Here is a 16,769-nt window from a genome sequence, read left to right as displayed (position 1 = left end):
TTCTTTTTGTTTTCGTTTTTGATTTTTTTCGATTTTTAATTCAATTTAACTTTTATTTTCCAGACATGCCTAGTTTTGGTTTAGTTTTTCTATTAGTTTCAATACTGGTTTCCGTTTTTGTGGGCGTATATGTCAGGGCAACGTTTGAGAAGTTTGTAATTGGTATTACAATACAGGCACAACACAAGCCAATTGACTCATAGACATCCAAGCAACAATGTGTCCTTATGTTTGTTGTGCTGACAAATTTGACGAAATTGACAAAGACTAAAACGGAAGACATTTAATGAATATTTTTATTTTTATTTTTATTTTAGTAGGTACACAATATAATTTCAGGTAACTTCCGTTTTGTGATCTCTATCCAAGTTAACTAGATCCTTTTTCACACATAGTTTTTGTTTGAATTAACCATAATGACGTCGGGGGAATATATGTAGGTAAATCTGATTGATTCACATCAACTGCATAGTTTGCAGTGATGCGTTTAAGGACCATATAATAATTCACACGACCTATGCGGTATAACGATAAAAAGTAGTGTCGGCTGCCCACAGACAGGAAGTGACTGAAAACGTGCATTTACCAAACAGTGTATAGTTTGTGTTAAGAAAACGAGGTGTAGGAACCGGTGCGTTCACAAATGGTTAATCTGGGGGTCGGGACTCTGGAGTCTCTTTCCCCCCTCGGTATGACATCACTGCTGGACAAAGCAGCAAGGAGTGGTTTCTGTGAAGGGAACAGTCCCAAATCAATGGAGCATACCCACGTACTCTGAAAAACCATCCTGTAGCTTTATCCGCCGTCAAAATAAAGTGTTCTCGCGTCGGCAGCAGCTCTTCCAGTGCTTTGTTTGAAAAGGAATGAACTACTGGTGAAAATAACATCGGCTGGTCAGAGAAAAGAGTCACCGCCGCTGGATGATTGGTGGTTTTTAAGTTTCGCCCTCCTAACATGGTAAGCCTTAAGAAACTGTGTTTGAGACTAGAGCACCTAAGCTAACAGGTATTATCATATGTAGGCTAATGAAAACAAGATTAACTTTTATTGTCAAAGACGAGCAACAGCTGGCGGGGAGAAGAAGAAGAACCCAATGAACTCTGTCAAGGCAGGCGAACTGCTGCACATACTCGGCTCTCTATTCACTGGCATGTCTGCTCAGTTTTTCTACTTTTAAAGCAACACATGGGCCTGCTGCTGAACTATATAGTGTACAGTTTCACGTATTAGAGACTGCTATTTATGAATGAAAAGGACTGCGCCCCCATTTGACGAAAAGTCAGCACTGCATCACTGCGTTTAATCGGTGTAACGGTAACTTCCATAACTTAAAATGGGGACATGAAAATAACATTTATCGACACGCTTGTGTGACGCACTTTATTTCCAGTCTGACATTGAGATAATGTGTCTGTCAGTTTTTTTATCCTCCACAACTTACAGTTTATACAACTATACGTTAGTATAAATGTATGTATAAAGGTATATAAGAATATACCTTTGTACAGAACCATATCGATATGTAACAGTGGGGTAAACACAGTAATTATCAATAATACTAAATAAAGTCCTGCCTCATTTAATGTAGCCTTTTTTTCCACAGGAGCCATTCTGACATGAAATAGAAGGTTAAATACAGGTGGTACCAATAATACTAATTAAGGTCCCATTCAGTTTAGTGTAGCCCAGCCTTCCTAGTGAACCAGTGCGCACAGTTGGAGTTCCCTGACTCTGTTTGACCTGAATTGAAAGGAAACCTTAATTAGTATCATTAGTAACACCTGTGCGTACCCTACTATTTCATATGAACATGGATGCCATGAAACAGGACTGTTGAGTAAGAAAAAAAAGAAAAAAACCCTCACCTCTGAAGCAAGAGGAAGAAATCAGTCTTTGTTCGACCTGGTCACAGCTTTTAGACACATGCAACCAGAAGTGAGGGATTGGATGTAGGCGCTCTAAAGCGATCACAAGCTATAAAGGTGTGGATCTGTTGTTGGAGAAGATGCTGTACTCTGGGCTGCGATGAGGATGTTTCCTGGCCTCATGCAGCCATTATCACATGATAGTGCAGCTGTGCTCCGCTGGCAGGTACAGCTTCCTGAGGGATGTAGGAGGATGTAGTTTTTCCCCGTCCTGACAGCTTGTCTAGGAAACGTTTTCTGATATAGCAGTGAGATAATGATGTTATTCGACATTGTACAAGATGCTGTAACACATCTTTTTTTATACCAGGGATGTGATTGCGGTTTGTGACAGTAGGCATTTCATAATGTTGTTTCATCTCCATATTATTGCACATTTATGTCAAGCTGCTGTAAGATAAAAGTTACATTAAATTGGCTCCTGTGGCTTTACAAAAGCGGGATATTGGAGTATCTGTCACATTGCATATAGATCCTACACTTTTGTGGTCTCAAGAAGTCACACGTACCCTACAATTGTCACTGCCTCACTTGCTAATTGTCACTCAGATAAAAATATATAGCCTAGTTGTCTTGCCCACTATTGGATTGCTGTATGACACTGATACATGGCCTAGTGTGAATTTTAAATTAGAGTTTCAGTAATTATAGAGAAAGTTGGCAAGTAAAACTTTCATACAACGTCTTAGCCATAAAGCTTTCTTGAAGTTTATGGAGCTCTTCTTCTTTCTTCAGTTTGATGAACTGATGTATAATTTGACTAATTGTCTTGACTATTATGAGGAACGTTCCCCTGCATTAAGTGAATCCAGTCATCCCTTAAGGCGGTTTGCTAAATTCACACCACTGCTGCCATATGGATTTGAAAAGCTCACTGTCATCCCATGATGCTATATTCAATGGCACTGGTGTCTTCCAGGCTGGAAATGTCCCTATCATCATGGGTTGAATAGTTCCCAATGGTTTGAGGAGCTTGGCAACGATGCCAGCCATATGCCAATGAGACATTTGAGCCCAGAGGGTCAAGTCAGATTCATTATATTTATAGTGTTTAAGAAAGGACTTGTCATCCAGGAGAGAAGTGGACTCAAGAAAGAGCAGCAGTGTCAGTAAAAAGACAAAGTGGAAGAGAACTGCTGTCACAGATTTCTCAAGAAGAACGCCGCAATGGTACAATGACGATGGCAATATTGTAAATCTTAATGTTCTGTGATACTTCAAGAATCATTTCTCTTTCCTTTGACCTCAGTAAGAAGCTTAATAATCCTTAGTGCTGTGTCAAAATGAAATACACTGGTGATTATGGCTCAAAAGCTGCCGACCACTAAAAGAAACTCAAGACATTCAGTCTGTCAAACAGTCTTTCAGCGGCCGTTTCTTTTCCATTTTAATGATCTTCATTTTAGAGAGCACCGTTATTAGTTAATTCCATGAACAGCATGGAAATGTGAATAAAGAGGTAGTAATAGTTTTGATAAATTGGTTTAATATAGTGATGGATAACAGCTTTTTTAAAATACAGTCCTCGACAATTAAAGATTATTGTGCCATTATATTCCTCAGGTTCCGTCAGGTCAGCTTGTTTTGATCTCTGACACTGGGCTGAGTCATTAAAGTTAAATTGTAAAAAAAAAAAAAAAGAAGAAGAAGAAGAAAAGAAGAAAAAAGCATTAACATGCTGGCATGGGGTCACTTTAGTACTTGAGTCATTCAGTAAAAAAACCTTTGATGGCTTCCTGGTGTCTGCACAACACAGACGGAGTCAGACTGTGGTTTGGTGTGTTGGCACATTTTAGGTCATGCTGTCCTCAGGAAAACAGATACAAATATCCTGCCCCTTTGAAGAGGATGGCTGTGATGTATGTCTGGTCTTTTCGTAAATGAATATTTATACCCATTTTTGAATGTCTGAGCAGCGAATATCCCATATTCCCCCGCTTGTGAGGGCAAATATCTTGGGAGATTCAGATAGTGTTCCAAGCGTGTCTTTTTGAGTTGGTCTCTAGCAAGCTAATGCTTTCTGAGAGTCCAGAGAGCAAGTGGTGAGTGTGCTGTTATGGAAACTTTTTGATGAAGCTGCACTCCTGCCCACATCCTCTCTGCTGCAGCCATAAATGGAGCCTCATGGAAAAGGGTTTGGTTAAGCCATGAGGTGGAGCTACAGCTGACTGCAATATGGAAATCGTTCATATCAAAACAGCTGCTCTGTTACCTGCCTTCATCCAGTTTAAATTTATTTGTCCACAACCAGGACACGAAATTAGTGCTTGTAAAATGTGACTGGTAGATTTGTGTCACTCACCAGTCAAAATCTATTATCTGTTGAGCAGCTGGTAAAATGTGAACATTCACTAGCCATTTGTTCAGTGGACTGGACCTTGTCCAAAACTTAGTAAAACAAAGGTTGGTGACCTTGTAATTGCAGACTTGTGTAGACATGTAGACACTCAAACATAAGGCTTCACTTATGGTGATTGGTGGGACATTACAGCATCTGACCTTGATGTTCAGAGTTACTCATCAAAGTTGTGAAGCACCCACAGTAGTTACTGTAAATGCAGGGTAACTCCCCACCACTCCTGTGGAAAGAAATGGAAAAAGAAGATAGAATTAGTTTTGCCAGTCACACAATACATATATTTTTTATTATTTTTATTTTCTGTTTCTGTTAAACTACATTTAACATTATCCATCGGTCATAAATGCAGAAACAGAAACAGATATAAGTAAGTGACACAAAGCTTAAAGAGGTGAAAATGGAATGGTACGCTGCCAAGCAGACATGCTGTAACTCATAGAGTTACACTCTTTAGACAGTGATGGTGGTAACTCACTATGTTGTTGTTAAAGGAACTAAAAGAGAGGGAGAAGAGAAGAGATTTGTCTGTTTTCAGTGCTTCTCTGTGAATATATAACATGTGCTCTATAAACCAGTGTTTGTATGTTTTGAAAACATTTTCACTCATAGCAGAAACTGTAACTATACAGGCAAACAAGTTATTGAGGCCGTGTTCAAAATAGATGTCCAAAAGTGACTGGATGACTCCTAAATAGAGTTGCTGCCATACCAGAATTTTAAACTTTAGTACAATACTCTTTTTTTTTTATGTACACAGTACTTCTTATAATACCTCGATACAACAGTAAAAAGGGGGGAAAAAAGTATTTTTTTAACAACCTCTGCACAGTGCTGGTACAGAAAGAGTCACTAAACACTGTGTGGTTTTGCTGCAAGCCAAATTTTAGGAATGACAAAGAGTCAAGTGAAGTGAGGTCTTGAATGAGCACTTTCAATACTATAATTAGCTGTTTTAAATGTGTGGGATTGAAAAAGTATCAATACTTAGACACCTTGGACAGCCTGACCTGTAAAAATCTTCAATTCTGTAATGAAAAATGTTGTGGATTTTATTTCCATATTCATTGGATATCTAGCTAGCTGGTTGACTTACCAACAAAAATACCTGATAGCATGTGCAGTTCACTAGTCACTACTGCTCTATGTTGCACTGAGCAATCACTATGCCATCTTATACCAACCAGCATGGGGAACTGTTCATCTTTAATTCCTACCTTAAACATACTGTATGTTTAGCTTTTCTTAACTTTCTCATTTCTTAATAGTTGTTACAGAGGTTGCTGGCCCCTATAAAGTAGTTATGTATTGGATCTGAACATTTATGACTTGGGTGACTCCCAGTGGTCGTATGGAAATAGACACACCGCAGAGACGAATGAGCTGAAAACAACAAATACTCTGCACCTCATCTCGCCAGGATTGTCTAATTTTTCTACAAACAGGAACTTTGGAATAAATATGTCAAAATAATTTGAAAGATGAAATATGTTTCAGCAGAGAAGCTTTTATCAACCAGTATAGTCTTCATCCATTTCCTACACACGCTCTCAGGGAACAGGCACTTGCCTCCCAGGTATTTGTGGGAAACGAGGAATAGAGAGTATGGGCAGAGAGGAGGATGTGGATAACTCACCATGAGGAAGTGAGTGTAAAAAAACAGAAAGGAAGCAGGCCCATGTGCTCTTTCCCTTATGTGCTAAGACATGATGTCATGCCAAATCAGTTTCCTTTTTCATGTATTTATTTATTCCCTGGGACAATGCACATTGATCAGCATCACTGTAACTGTGCTGTAAGTGCCAAAAAGATACTTTTCAACTGTTGACCCTCTACCTGATGTTAAATTGGCCATCATCATCATCATCATCATCATCATCATCATCATCATCATTATTATTATTATTATTATTATTATTATTATTATTATTATTATGTTGACAGGAAACCAAATGGCTTATAACTGTTAATAGTTAGAACTAGATAACCAATCATTTCACATTTTTGTATTTTAAAAAGAAGTTCATATAACCTGTAGTTTATGCACACCCGAGGGTAAGAAAGACTAAGTTGTAGTGAGCAAAGATGGATCATTTAGTATTCCTTAGCTCTGATCAAACCAAATCTAACTGGCACCAGTATTACAACAAATACAAACAAAAAAACAGCAGCTCTGCTTCTTCAAATGTTCATTTAGTTTTTATCTTAAATTTACACAAACATTACTTTAGCTTGTTGACCAAAAACAGGTGTTAACGAGACAACAAGTAAAAAAGGATAATCCGCAAAATTATATCAGACAACAGTGGTTACAAAGGTCTTGGACTTTTTTCTATTTATTATTCCAATTTTGCACATTAAATGCTCTTAAAAAACTGTACAATGTGAAATATGTAATGTACTGTCCTCTTATCTAGTAGTAAGAGGACAGTAATAGCTGGCATGCAGTTTCCAATGTTCTACACCGTCAGGCATTTATATTCAAATTTTAAGAAAGATAAATATACCATGATATGCCATCCATCCTTCAAATTGTACTGTGATATAAATTTTAGGCCATACCAATCACCTCTATATTATTATAGCCAATATTGTTTGCTGTGAAAAACCTGTATCAGCCAGTGATTTATCAACTCTGATATTTATTGTGCATCCCTATAATATAGCACATAGCACAAGATATCCAATGATTGGAATTACTTTTGAATCTGTCTGCTTCTATTTATATTATTCAGTGGCGTTTCTTGTCTTCAATTAAGGAGAAATACCCCCATTTATGCAATATTCAAAATTCTGAGTATATCTGTTTCATAACAGAAAACTCTCCCCCTTTTCTTCACTTCTGTTTTCATCTTCCTATTTTTACATACATGCTGTTTATCCACTTATGCACAGTATATTTGTATCTTATTCTTGTTTTTTTCACAAAACAGCTTTGCATTCATCCCAGAAGACACGCAACAAGCAAGCATGGACACTGTGAAACCGATCTAGAGTGTTGTTGTACTGTTGTTGTTACCCAATTATTTATAATAGGTGACTGTGGAACAATGACTTCATATCAATGACAAAAAGTGCTCCTCCAGTTTTTCCTAAAATACAAGTACAAGTAGTCTTCGTCTCAACAAACACAAGTAGTGACCTCTACCAATCTCTCTGAGATGTAGTATACCTCATAAATATTTCATGCATGGTGGAGTGGCAGTCGACGGGGAGGGGATAGTTTTGTCTGTCTCTACTCACATCCTAAAGTAGTGTTTTCCCTCTGGAAAGCAGAGAGAATGACTCGGCTGTTTCCTGTCAACTTTGGAAGTCCCCATTTGTCATCACAGATCCACACCCTCTGAAAGAGAAAAGCCTTGAGCGGGCCAGAGAATAGACCGAAATAGTCACCTTCAGAATACTTTCAGATAAGTTTGTAAGTCACAAACAATAATTCTAGACCTTCAAATAGCCGTTAGTTCATGGAATATGTTCAGGATTTTCTCATCGTCTCAGAATCTACCCTCATGCGAGACGAAGCAAGTTAGAACAAAGAAAACGCCCCTTTCTGTTTCTGTGCCACTTCTTAAGCATCTATCCACACGTCCCCTGTACTATTGTGTTCTGTGTTTTTACAGTCTTCCTCTTCCTCAGACATCTTGTGTTTTTTCCCCTGCAGCGCTGTGTCTGAAGAAATTGACCTGCAGTTCGAATCCACCCTGGAAGACCATGCTGTCCCTCCTGCTGCCTGCAATGCTGGCCGTCCAAGCTATGGGTGGGTGTTGCCCCTGCCCATGCCCTGCCATTAGATCCGAGTCACCACAGTGGGAAATGCCACTTTCTGTTAAACACTACGCCCTGCAGGGCCTATTAGTCTTCCCCCTTCAAAGGCTTCACTGGGCGAAACAACAGTTCAAATGAGGCTACTCCCAAAAAGTAATGTGCCAATAGCTGGGAAGTTATAAACCCTCCCCATTTAAACTCTCATCCATCCACACCACTTGACAAAGAGCATTTTCTTATTTATACAGCCTCAGGGAGTTAAAAGACATTTTTCACAATAATTTCTTTATAAGTTGAGTTTTTACAGGGTTACACCTCTATGATACAAGAGTGTGTTTTTATTTTATATTTCTCTTATTATTCAGCTTGTAAAACAGAATGGCTTTGACCTTTTCTAGACAGGTGAGGAGTAGAGCTCGGGGCTGGGGTGAGGCCTGGATGAAAACTGCTAGAAGTGCAGTTTGTCTGCTGTGACTCAGGGAGTGTGGTGTGTGGAAGTCATCCTCTTTATATTTATAACACAAGGAAGCAGGCTTGTGGTTGATGTTGCAACTGAGGATTCATAACTCACGCACTCAAAAGTTTTACTTCAGTGGAAATGGTGCTCCAAGAAAAACGCATGTCATCATAAAAAAAAGAGACAAATAGCCTGCACAGGCTTGATAATGTCTCAAGACACGGTAAATAAAAGAAGGGAATTGAGCATGTCAAAAGGGTGGGGGGGGGGCAACAGTGCATATATTTGAATGCCACCCTTTTCCCAGTCGGCGTGTGGCTGACACATAATGCAAATTAAAACCTCATAGTGGATGATATTCCTTTATATTAATGTATAGCCTGAAGAAGAAGCAGGAAGGCAGCTCTGAGAGGTTACTTCTGCGTGCCAAAAACGTGCTCGGCGTACTTTGGCGAACCCACAAAGTTCACAAAGAACTTTTATCGTCCAAAACACCATCATTTAAAAAGAGCTATTTTTCGTCTTTTCTGCTCTCTGGTTGAGCTGACACAACCTCCTATCGGCCATCAGTGGCACATTTCAATCTTGACTCAGTGGACCTAAGTGTCTTCAGTGGTTCATTAGGGACCTATTCTCTCCCAGCACAAATGGGCCCGCGGCCTGCTCATTACTGGCTGTGTGGCATCCACTGCCTAACTCGCTCCTCTCACCGGGAGGGAAGAGGAGGAGGAGGTGTCGGGGACTGATGGAGCTCTTTAACTCACGGGTAATGGGCTATTGTAGCTCACACAGTGATTCCGTTTCTCTCTGCTAACTGGAGCACTAAGTGAATTAGTTGGACTCTGGTTTGGTCTTATAGTGTGAACATGTAACATTGTGTGATCATACAAAAACACAGTGTGCCTTATGGAGCTTATTTGATTTAGTGTTGTTTTATTATTATAGCTGCAATTACTAGTTAACTGTTTAGTCAATTGACAGAAAATTTGCTAATTGATTAATCTTTTCAGTCATTTTTCAAGCAAAAATGTCAAACATTTGCTGGTATTCTTGGTTAGACAAAGGTAATTTGAAGATGTCACTTTGGGCAATCATGAAAATAATCAGTGAATTAATTTATAATAAAAATGATTATTTATTGCAGCCTTAATTATTATATCTATGACTGTGCCACCAGCTTCAAAGAGAATTTTCAGGTGCATTTCACAACAACACAGACCAATTCAATCTTACTTTATTTTTTATTCAGTGTTAATTAAGATATTGAGCGCAGTGGCATATACTTGATATAATTGTGGGCTGACAAATTAATGCTCAGTCTGTCTATTTTTTACTAGTAAAGGACAACAGTAATTATCTGAGTTACTAATTAAAGGTCAGTTTGGTTGCCTTTGATTTATAAAGAGCCATGTTTTGCTTCTTTTGGCCACACGAACAGAAACTGGACTGACTTGTGTAATTATATCGGTTGTGTACGTGTGTATTCATGTCTGTGTTGGTACTATTCAGGGTCTCCGAGGTCCCTCGGCGGGATTACTGGCTGTAATCTTGCTCGTATTCAGCTGTGTCATTGCTCGATAACTCCAGCAAGTGCCCCTATCAGTAGACACGATTACACCTTGTGGTCCCTGCCAACACACTTCCTATCATGAGAACGGTGTTTGTGGAAGAAAAACACAAGGACAGCACATGACAGCACTGTCATCCCAACGCAGTAACATTGTCTCTGTAGCTCCCAGCTGTATCCTGACTCAGTAGTCAGATGATGGATCATTCTCTGTGAAACCTCTCCCTGATGTTACTCATACAGCACCGCACAGCTGTTGTGTCACTGCAGCCGTGAAGAGGCTCGTCTGTGAGGGGTTGTTGTTTTTGTGCTTAAATGCACTATTGAAGATGCAGAAGTAAGGAGAATTTGCTACACCAGCCCAGCCTGGCTTTCACCTTTGACCCTACTGTTTTCTTATAATAGCTTAGGCTTTATTTTTATTGAGCTCATTATATCCCATGAATGTCAGCAAAATGCATGAAATGTCAATGTATATGTACAGTAATGACTGAGCCACAACAGTAGCTGAGTACAGTAACATCCTTGGCTCACTCCAGCACAGCACACAGCAGTGTCAGCCAGTGGCAGAGCTAACAGGAGGCTGTCTAGCTAATTGCTTGTTGTTGTCATACTCTCTGTTCAGTTAGCACAGCCACTAGGCTGCCAGATTTCACTGTGTGCAGCTCTTAGCACCCAAACAATGAAAGAGAATTGTATTCATGCAAATGTAAAAATGGAAAGCTGACCCTGATTTCACTCTCAGTGATGGGAGCTGTAAGGTAATTCAAATTAATTAGCATAATTGGATAGATTGCATCTATCGTAGTAGTCGGCAGGCACATATTATGGCAGGGCTGTGGAGCGTGAAGATAGGCTGCTCATGCCTGCATCTCTGGTGTACTTTTTAAAGGTCTGCTAACTATGAATGCCCTCTTCCTGTCCTCCTTTTCTCTTCACAGCAATTGATTCTGCAGAGAGGGGACACTTTAGCCTGTGCAGAAATTCAATTTAGGGTTATTACCCCATATCAGTGATGTTCTTGCTAATTTGATTGCGTCCAGTGAAGTATCCTTTTAAAAACAATCGAGGACAGGCTCAACAAAGATTGGTTTCGCCGCAATGCATACATAATGACCAGTCTCTGTTGGCTTGCCTCCGACTCACCGTTTCCCAGCTCTTCTTTTCTCACAGCACGCTCATTGAAACAGAGTGCATTACCCAACAAGCACCTCATGATTATTTCAACAAGTCCTAAAAATGCTGCCTTGTGGGATCGTTAAAAAATTGATACGGTTAATATGCCGAGATTGCAGTTCTGGAGGGGAAGAGGGGCCTGAAGCCATATGTGGGTCTGCTGTGTGCCTAGTGGGCTGTGATGAATGGGTTGAACGGATGCTGATCTGTGCTTGGAAAGCATCACAGCTACTGACTTGCTGAGGAAGCAGCCCAGCAGCTGACACAAGGAGACACCTACCTCCAGGGTGTTGCCTTGGTGAAGTGGCAGTGATGATGTCAGGCACGAGACAATACACAGCTGGCGACAAGCTGACCCTGGGTTAACCCTGCATCACTCCTGATGCATGAAACCATGAACCAGCAAAGCATATGAACCTGTTAAAGAGCCAAACATTTCATTTCATGAGACAGCAGATGTAAAACACCTGGCTCATCAACACCTGCCTTGTCTTTCTTTTCAACTCTTCCTGGCTGTACTGTAATGGTGGTCATAGTGTGTTCACCTCAGTGTCTGGGGGTATGATTCATACTTGGGGGTGTGAGAGGTCCCAGGTCCAAATCCCGAGCGAGCCCCCATTTGTTACCCTCTGAGAGGCCACACACAGATATAGCAATCACAAAGTGATTTATTTAACTCAAACAAATAAACAAGTTAATTAACTGACTGTTATGTAAGTAGGACGGTCATCAGTCATGGCAGAGGTGTGCGGATCAGTGGAAACATGGTGTCATGTGTGTTGTCAGGTGCAACAAACTGAAGGAAACAGAGTGAGGTGGTCCTTTAAGGCAATCCACCTGACTCCACCTACCAGCCAACTCCCAGTATCTGCATGACAGGACAGAAGAGTGAGACAACATGCAGGCAGAGTAGAAAGGGTCACACTTGCCATTATTGGAAAAAAGAGATGGGACCGATCCAATCCAATATCACATGATGGGGCCGATATCGACTGATACCGGACTAGTGTGCCTGCGTCATTATTTACTGAAGCTAAACAGTGCAAAATGTGATGCAATTAAAACCTTTCACAGAAATTCAGTATTGATATTCATCACAAGGGACGCACATCCCAATGCCCCATGATACAATATATCTGTAATGAAGAAATGTAACAGCCACCTCACTTATGGATGAAACTATCAACCAGCACCAAAAAATCAACATAAATCACCATAAACTGCTATGTACTGAACAAACACGTTATAAAACATCACAAACACTAAGTAACACAAAGTAGAATTTGTATTTTTTAACATAAAATAGCAAACTTAAACTTTTTACTTTTTGTCATTGTTTGTAATGCATTATGGGAAGTGAGGACTGTCTCTCAGCACTACCTGTAGCAAATGTGAACATAAAAAGCCACAGTCCTACAGTGTCACACCATGGTTGGAGGATGCTGAGATCAACTGACACAGAACTTTTCACCACTGAACTGAAGTTTCAGCCTCATGTAATCTTACACATAATAATAACAATAATAATAATAGTAGTCCTCGGGAAGAAAAAAGAGCTCTGGTATCAGAATAGTATCTTCATTGACAGATAACCAAATTCAGGTATCAGAATTGAAAAACTGAAAAAAGTGGATCAGTGACTCTCTTAAATTAGCTGCACTCATCTCAGATCTGACCCCATGACCCTCCTGCTACCTTTGGGTGCTTCTTCGCCCATCAACCTTGCTCCCCCCTCCATCCTCAGCCTCCTGCTCATCAAAAGCTCTCTGTCTCTCAGGCTTGTAAGCCAGAGGCTTGCCCTTATCTGCCCGCTGTTCCTCAGCCAGCACTATTATCTGACTGCCGGAGCCCATTAACAGGTTATTGACGGGATATGAGATGGCATACATCTATGAAGGAAGCAAGACAGAGGGAGCAGAGATAGGGAGCTAGAAAGAGAGCGAAAAGAGAAAATAGCACAATAGTGAGTCCTATCTTGATTTATGACATTGCTGAAAATAAGCAAGTCAGAATCCTTGTCTTCCCTATCTGCCATCACCTGTATCTCTCCCTGAGTGAGGGCACTTACACTCCCTGATGAGTTCCTGGTGCAAAAAATGGCAAAGGAAGAGATTATGCTCAGAGCTTAATGTTGAAAGTGACCCCTTTACACCACAGACAGCTTTAAGTCGGGCTTAATCTCATCCATATTGTGGCTCTTTCACTGAGGGGCCATTTGAAAAGCGCTGCAAAAGACACAGACTCTCTTTCAGATTGCTAATTTCGAACCAAATCATGCTTACTGTGCACATACTCCCATCTCTCCCTTAATGTTTTCCAGATGCTAATTTTTTTCAAATGGGAGTATTATGGACATCTACATCTGCTCCTGACAGCATGAAATCAAAAGCTAGCTTTCCCCTCAGACTTTTACAGGGATTGGTTATATCATAAGAATAATCGGTATGAAAGGGCTCACAGATCCTTTGAGCAAAATCCTTTGATGTTCAGGTGGTGCAAAATGTCCAGAATGAGAATGTGTTGCAGTTACATTCATGAGCAGAGGGGGGCAGTGTTGTAAAAGCCTATTTCTGCTGCTTGTCTTCTTGCCCGACTGAACCCTACTGTCATTGCAGTCTGTTAGTATTGCACCTGTTTACTTTGCTGTGTCAATATTGCCCCCTCCAGTGCTGCTGCTTGCTTTTCCTTATTTATGAAATCATCTGAATATTTCCTCCCATGTCACATGTTTCAGCAGGGCTTTAAACATACCCTTTAAACATGTGTACTTGCTGTGTTTGACAAATCCACTGCTTGCTTGCTTGTAAATAATAATCTCTGCTCACTGTCTGTTATTGAACTGTCACCATTGTTACCTTTTATAAAAGAGAGACAGCGAGCTTATCATTGCGTGGTTGTAGTTGGTATTGAAGTCAAGCTGGAGTGAACTTGTATTGCTTGTTAAGCTGATATGCTGTAAACTGGTATCAAATTGCATGTTAGAATATATGTGTGCATGTGTGCTGGAGATGAACATATGAACTTCATTTGAAGTCAGTGAATTAAGAAAACAATCCTTGCAGATACCTGCAGAAAATACTTGAACTTGACCCATAAGGCAACTTGTCTGCTTTCCTATTGTGTGTGCAGAGTTCAAGGTTAATGTATTTTTTCACTTGGTTGGGTAAGTAGGTGAGAAATCAACTTGCCTGAAGTCAATTTTTACTTGCTCCTGTACATTTTTTTTTATTTGCAGTTATTAAATAACAGCACACTAAAGCTAATTGTCATGATTAATCTAGGTCAGCAATGTCTAAAAATGTCCATTCCAGTCCATGATGTCTATAATTTTTTCATTCATTTTGTCAGTCCAAATCCAAAGATATTCAGTTTAACATGATAATTAGAATAAAAGCGAGACATCTCCATATTTAAGAAGCAGGAAACAACATTTTCTGTCATAATAGTTTAATTCTTTTTCACCATCTGCCCAGTTGAGCAAGTGAGCTGAAAGATTTAGTTGTCCGACATGGCATTTTACTAGCCCCAGGCAAGTGAGCAATACTTGTTGTTGAGCCCTGGTGTAAGTGTGTGTGTGTGTGTGTGTGTATGTATTATTCATGTTGTGGGGACATAAATTTGTTTACATATTGTGGAACTAGCACTCCTATTGGGGACAAAACACATGACCCAATAAAGTAAATCATTACATTTTTGGGTGAAGACTTTTAAGTGAGAGTAAGGGGTTAGGGTTAGAAAAAGTCTCCAGGAAAAGACTGTCAGTCAGTATAATTTCCTCTGAAGTGATGAAAACGAGACTGTGTTTGCGTGTTTGCGTGTGTCAGGGACCATGCAGGGGCCTGGACAGCAGTGCTGTGTGTACATATGTGTGTGTTTGTGTTTGTGACTCTTGCTGGTCATGCTGATGGGAACCTCTCTGCTCCAGAGCAGCTTTGTATCAGCGTCTCCATTGTAGTGTCTCGTGTCCAATTCCTCAGACAGTGTGTTGCTGTGGAGCTGTCAGGAGTCATACAGGTGTGGAATATCAATGTGTTCTCTGGCCTTTGGGTGTCTGTTTCTGCATGAAATTGTGTGTCGGAGGGTGCGTATGTGTGTGTACAGCTGAATATTATTTGGATTTTACAGATACCGATACCACAAGTACTGTTTATTTATACTAGTGCTAACTAATACTTTTATCAGTTCCCTGTTCCAACAGTACAGTGGCGGATTAAGGTGGTCCATTGTGTTATATGTCGACTAATAACTTAAATCAATCAGCTTCTACAAAGGTGGTTTTGTGCAAAATCATTCCTCTCTAGTTTTTTGTCAGTAAACAGCAGCAGAAGTGAAATAACCATCATTTAAAAATCTGACTCGCACTCATGCAGACCTGATCATTTCTGGCATCAGCTTGAATAGTTTTTTGAAGTGTGGAGTATTTTTGTCCCAGAAGGGATAGACTGATAGAATTTCGCAATGATCAACAGTTTGATACTTACTCACTAGCACTGGAGCATGCCATGGCACTAGCTTGGCTTGTGTTTATGGATATAAATGAATGATGATCAAAAGACTGACTTCAGCCTCTGAGAAATACTTTGCTATTTCACACTTTTCTCAAGTTCTCACCATTAAATTGGTTTAATTTGAGTATCAAACCCACACCCCCTTGTAAGCTTGAAATTTGGCTGTAAAAAATTTGATTCTCTGTCAGTTAATGGATTCCAATTGTGACCAGTTTTCACAGTAGAAAAAAAAGCCACGATTGACCATAAAAAACTCTTGCAGCATAATCCATTTCTCTGCTGTCCATCTGTGTCCTCAGTATGTTCCAGCTAACCATATTTTTTTAGCTAAAACCCTGCCAAATGCACCATTTCCATTTCAGTCCTAACAAGTTGTATTTCATGACTAGTCACATTATAGTTACCCCACAACCCACTGCATTTATTTTTTTTCTTATTTAAATTGTTGTCATTCTCTGTGTCTATTAGAGTTGTTCATGTGTTTATTCTACACGAAAGAAATGTGAGAGAAAATGTGTGATAAGTATTTCACTTCTGACCCGTCAGCAACCAGTGGGTAATTAATATCATCCCTAGCTCTGTGCACATGTGTGTTTATCTGAAACAGTGTATACTCTTGCCTAGGTCAGCCACTTTTGGGGCTGCAGGAAAAGAAGATAAAAAAAAATCTGTGCAAAATGAGTAAATAGGATGAAGCTTTCTGCACAGTGCCAAACACTTGCCTGTATGCCGTGCATGTTTGTGAGTTTGTGAGCGACAGGACTGAAGTGAGACAAGGACAGCTTTCCAGTTAACATTACACATTTGGCTTTTAGAAGGTCTTATTTACAATATTGCACATTGACACTGAATCCATATTATTTCAGTTAGTTGTTTTGTGGTCTGAATTATAGATTTTAGCTGAATTCTTGCTTCTGTATGGCATTTAATGGCAGTTTTTTAATGCATTCATTCTTTGCAATTTTTAGTACATTTCAAACTCTTGTTACCCTGCATGTGTGGTATCCTTTTTTCA

At 39.8% G+C, this 16,769-nt stretch overlaps 1 protein-coding gene across 1 annotated transcript in view; it reads left to right on the top strand.

Moving 5' to 3' along the window:
* The first annotated feature begins 589 nt into the window (after window positions 1-589).
* cd276 (CD276 molecule) overlaps window positions 590-16,769 on the top strand; it is an 85,894-nt gene continuing 69,714 nt past the window's right edge. Inside the window, exons 1-2 of the mRNA XM_084720238.1 lie at window positions 590-957; window positions 7,943-8,038. Of these exons, the coding sequence (XP_084576364.1) occupies window positions 7,993-8,038 (46 nt within the window). The 5' untranslated portion in view covers window positions 590-957; window positions 7,943-7,992. The remainder of the gene's footprint in view (window positions 958-7,942; window positions 8,039-16,769) is intronic.

Source organism: Lutjanus erythropterus, chromosome 1 (genome assembly GCF_056507025.1).
Source record: "Lutjanus erythropterus isolate fLutEry1 chromosome 1, fLutEry1.hap2, whole genome shotgun sequence".
Taxonomy (NCBI): Eukaryota; Metazoa; Chordata; class Actinopteri; order Lutjaniformes; family Lutjanidae; genus Lutjanus; species Lutjanus erythropterus.
The sequence above is the reverse complement of the archived record's forward strand: the minus strand, read 5'-3'. Positions and strand labels throughout refer to the sequence as shown.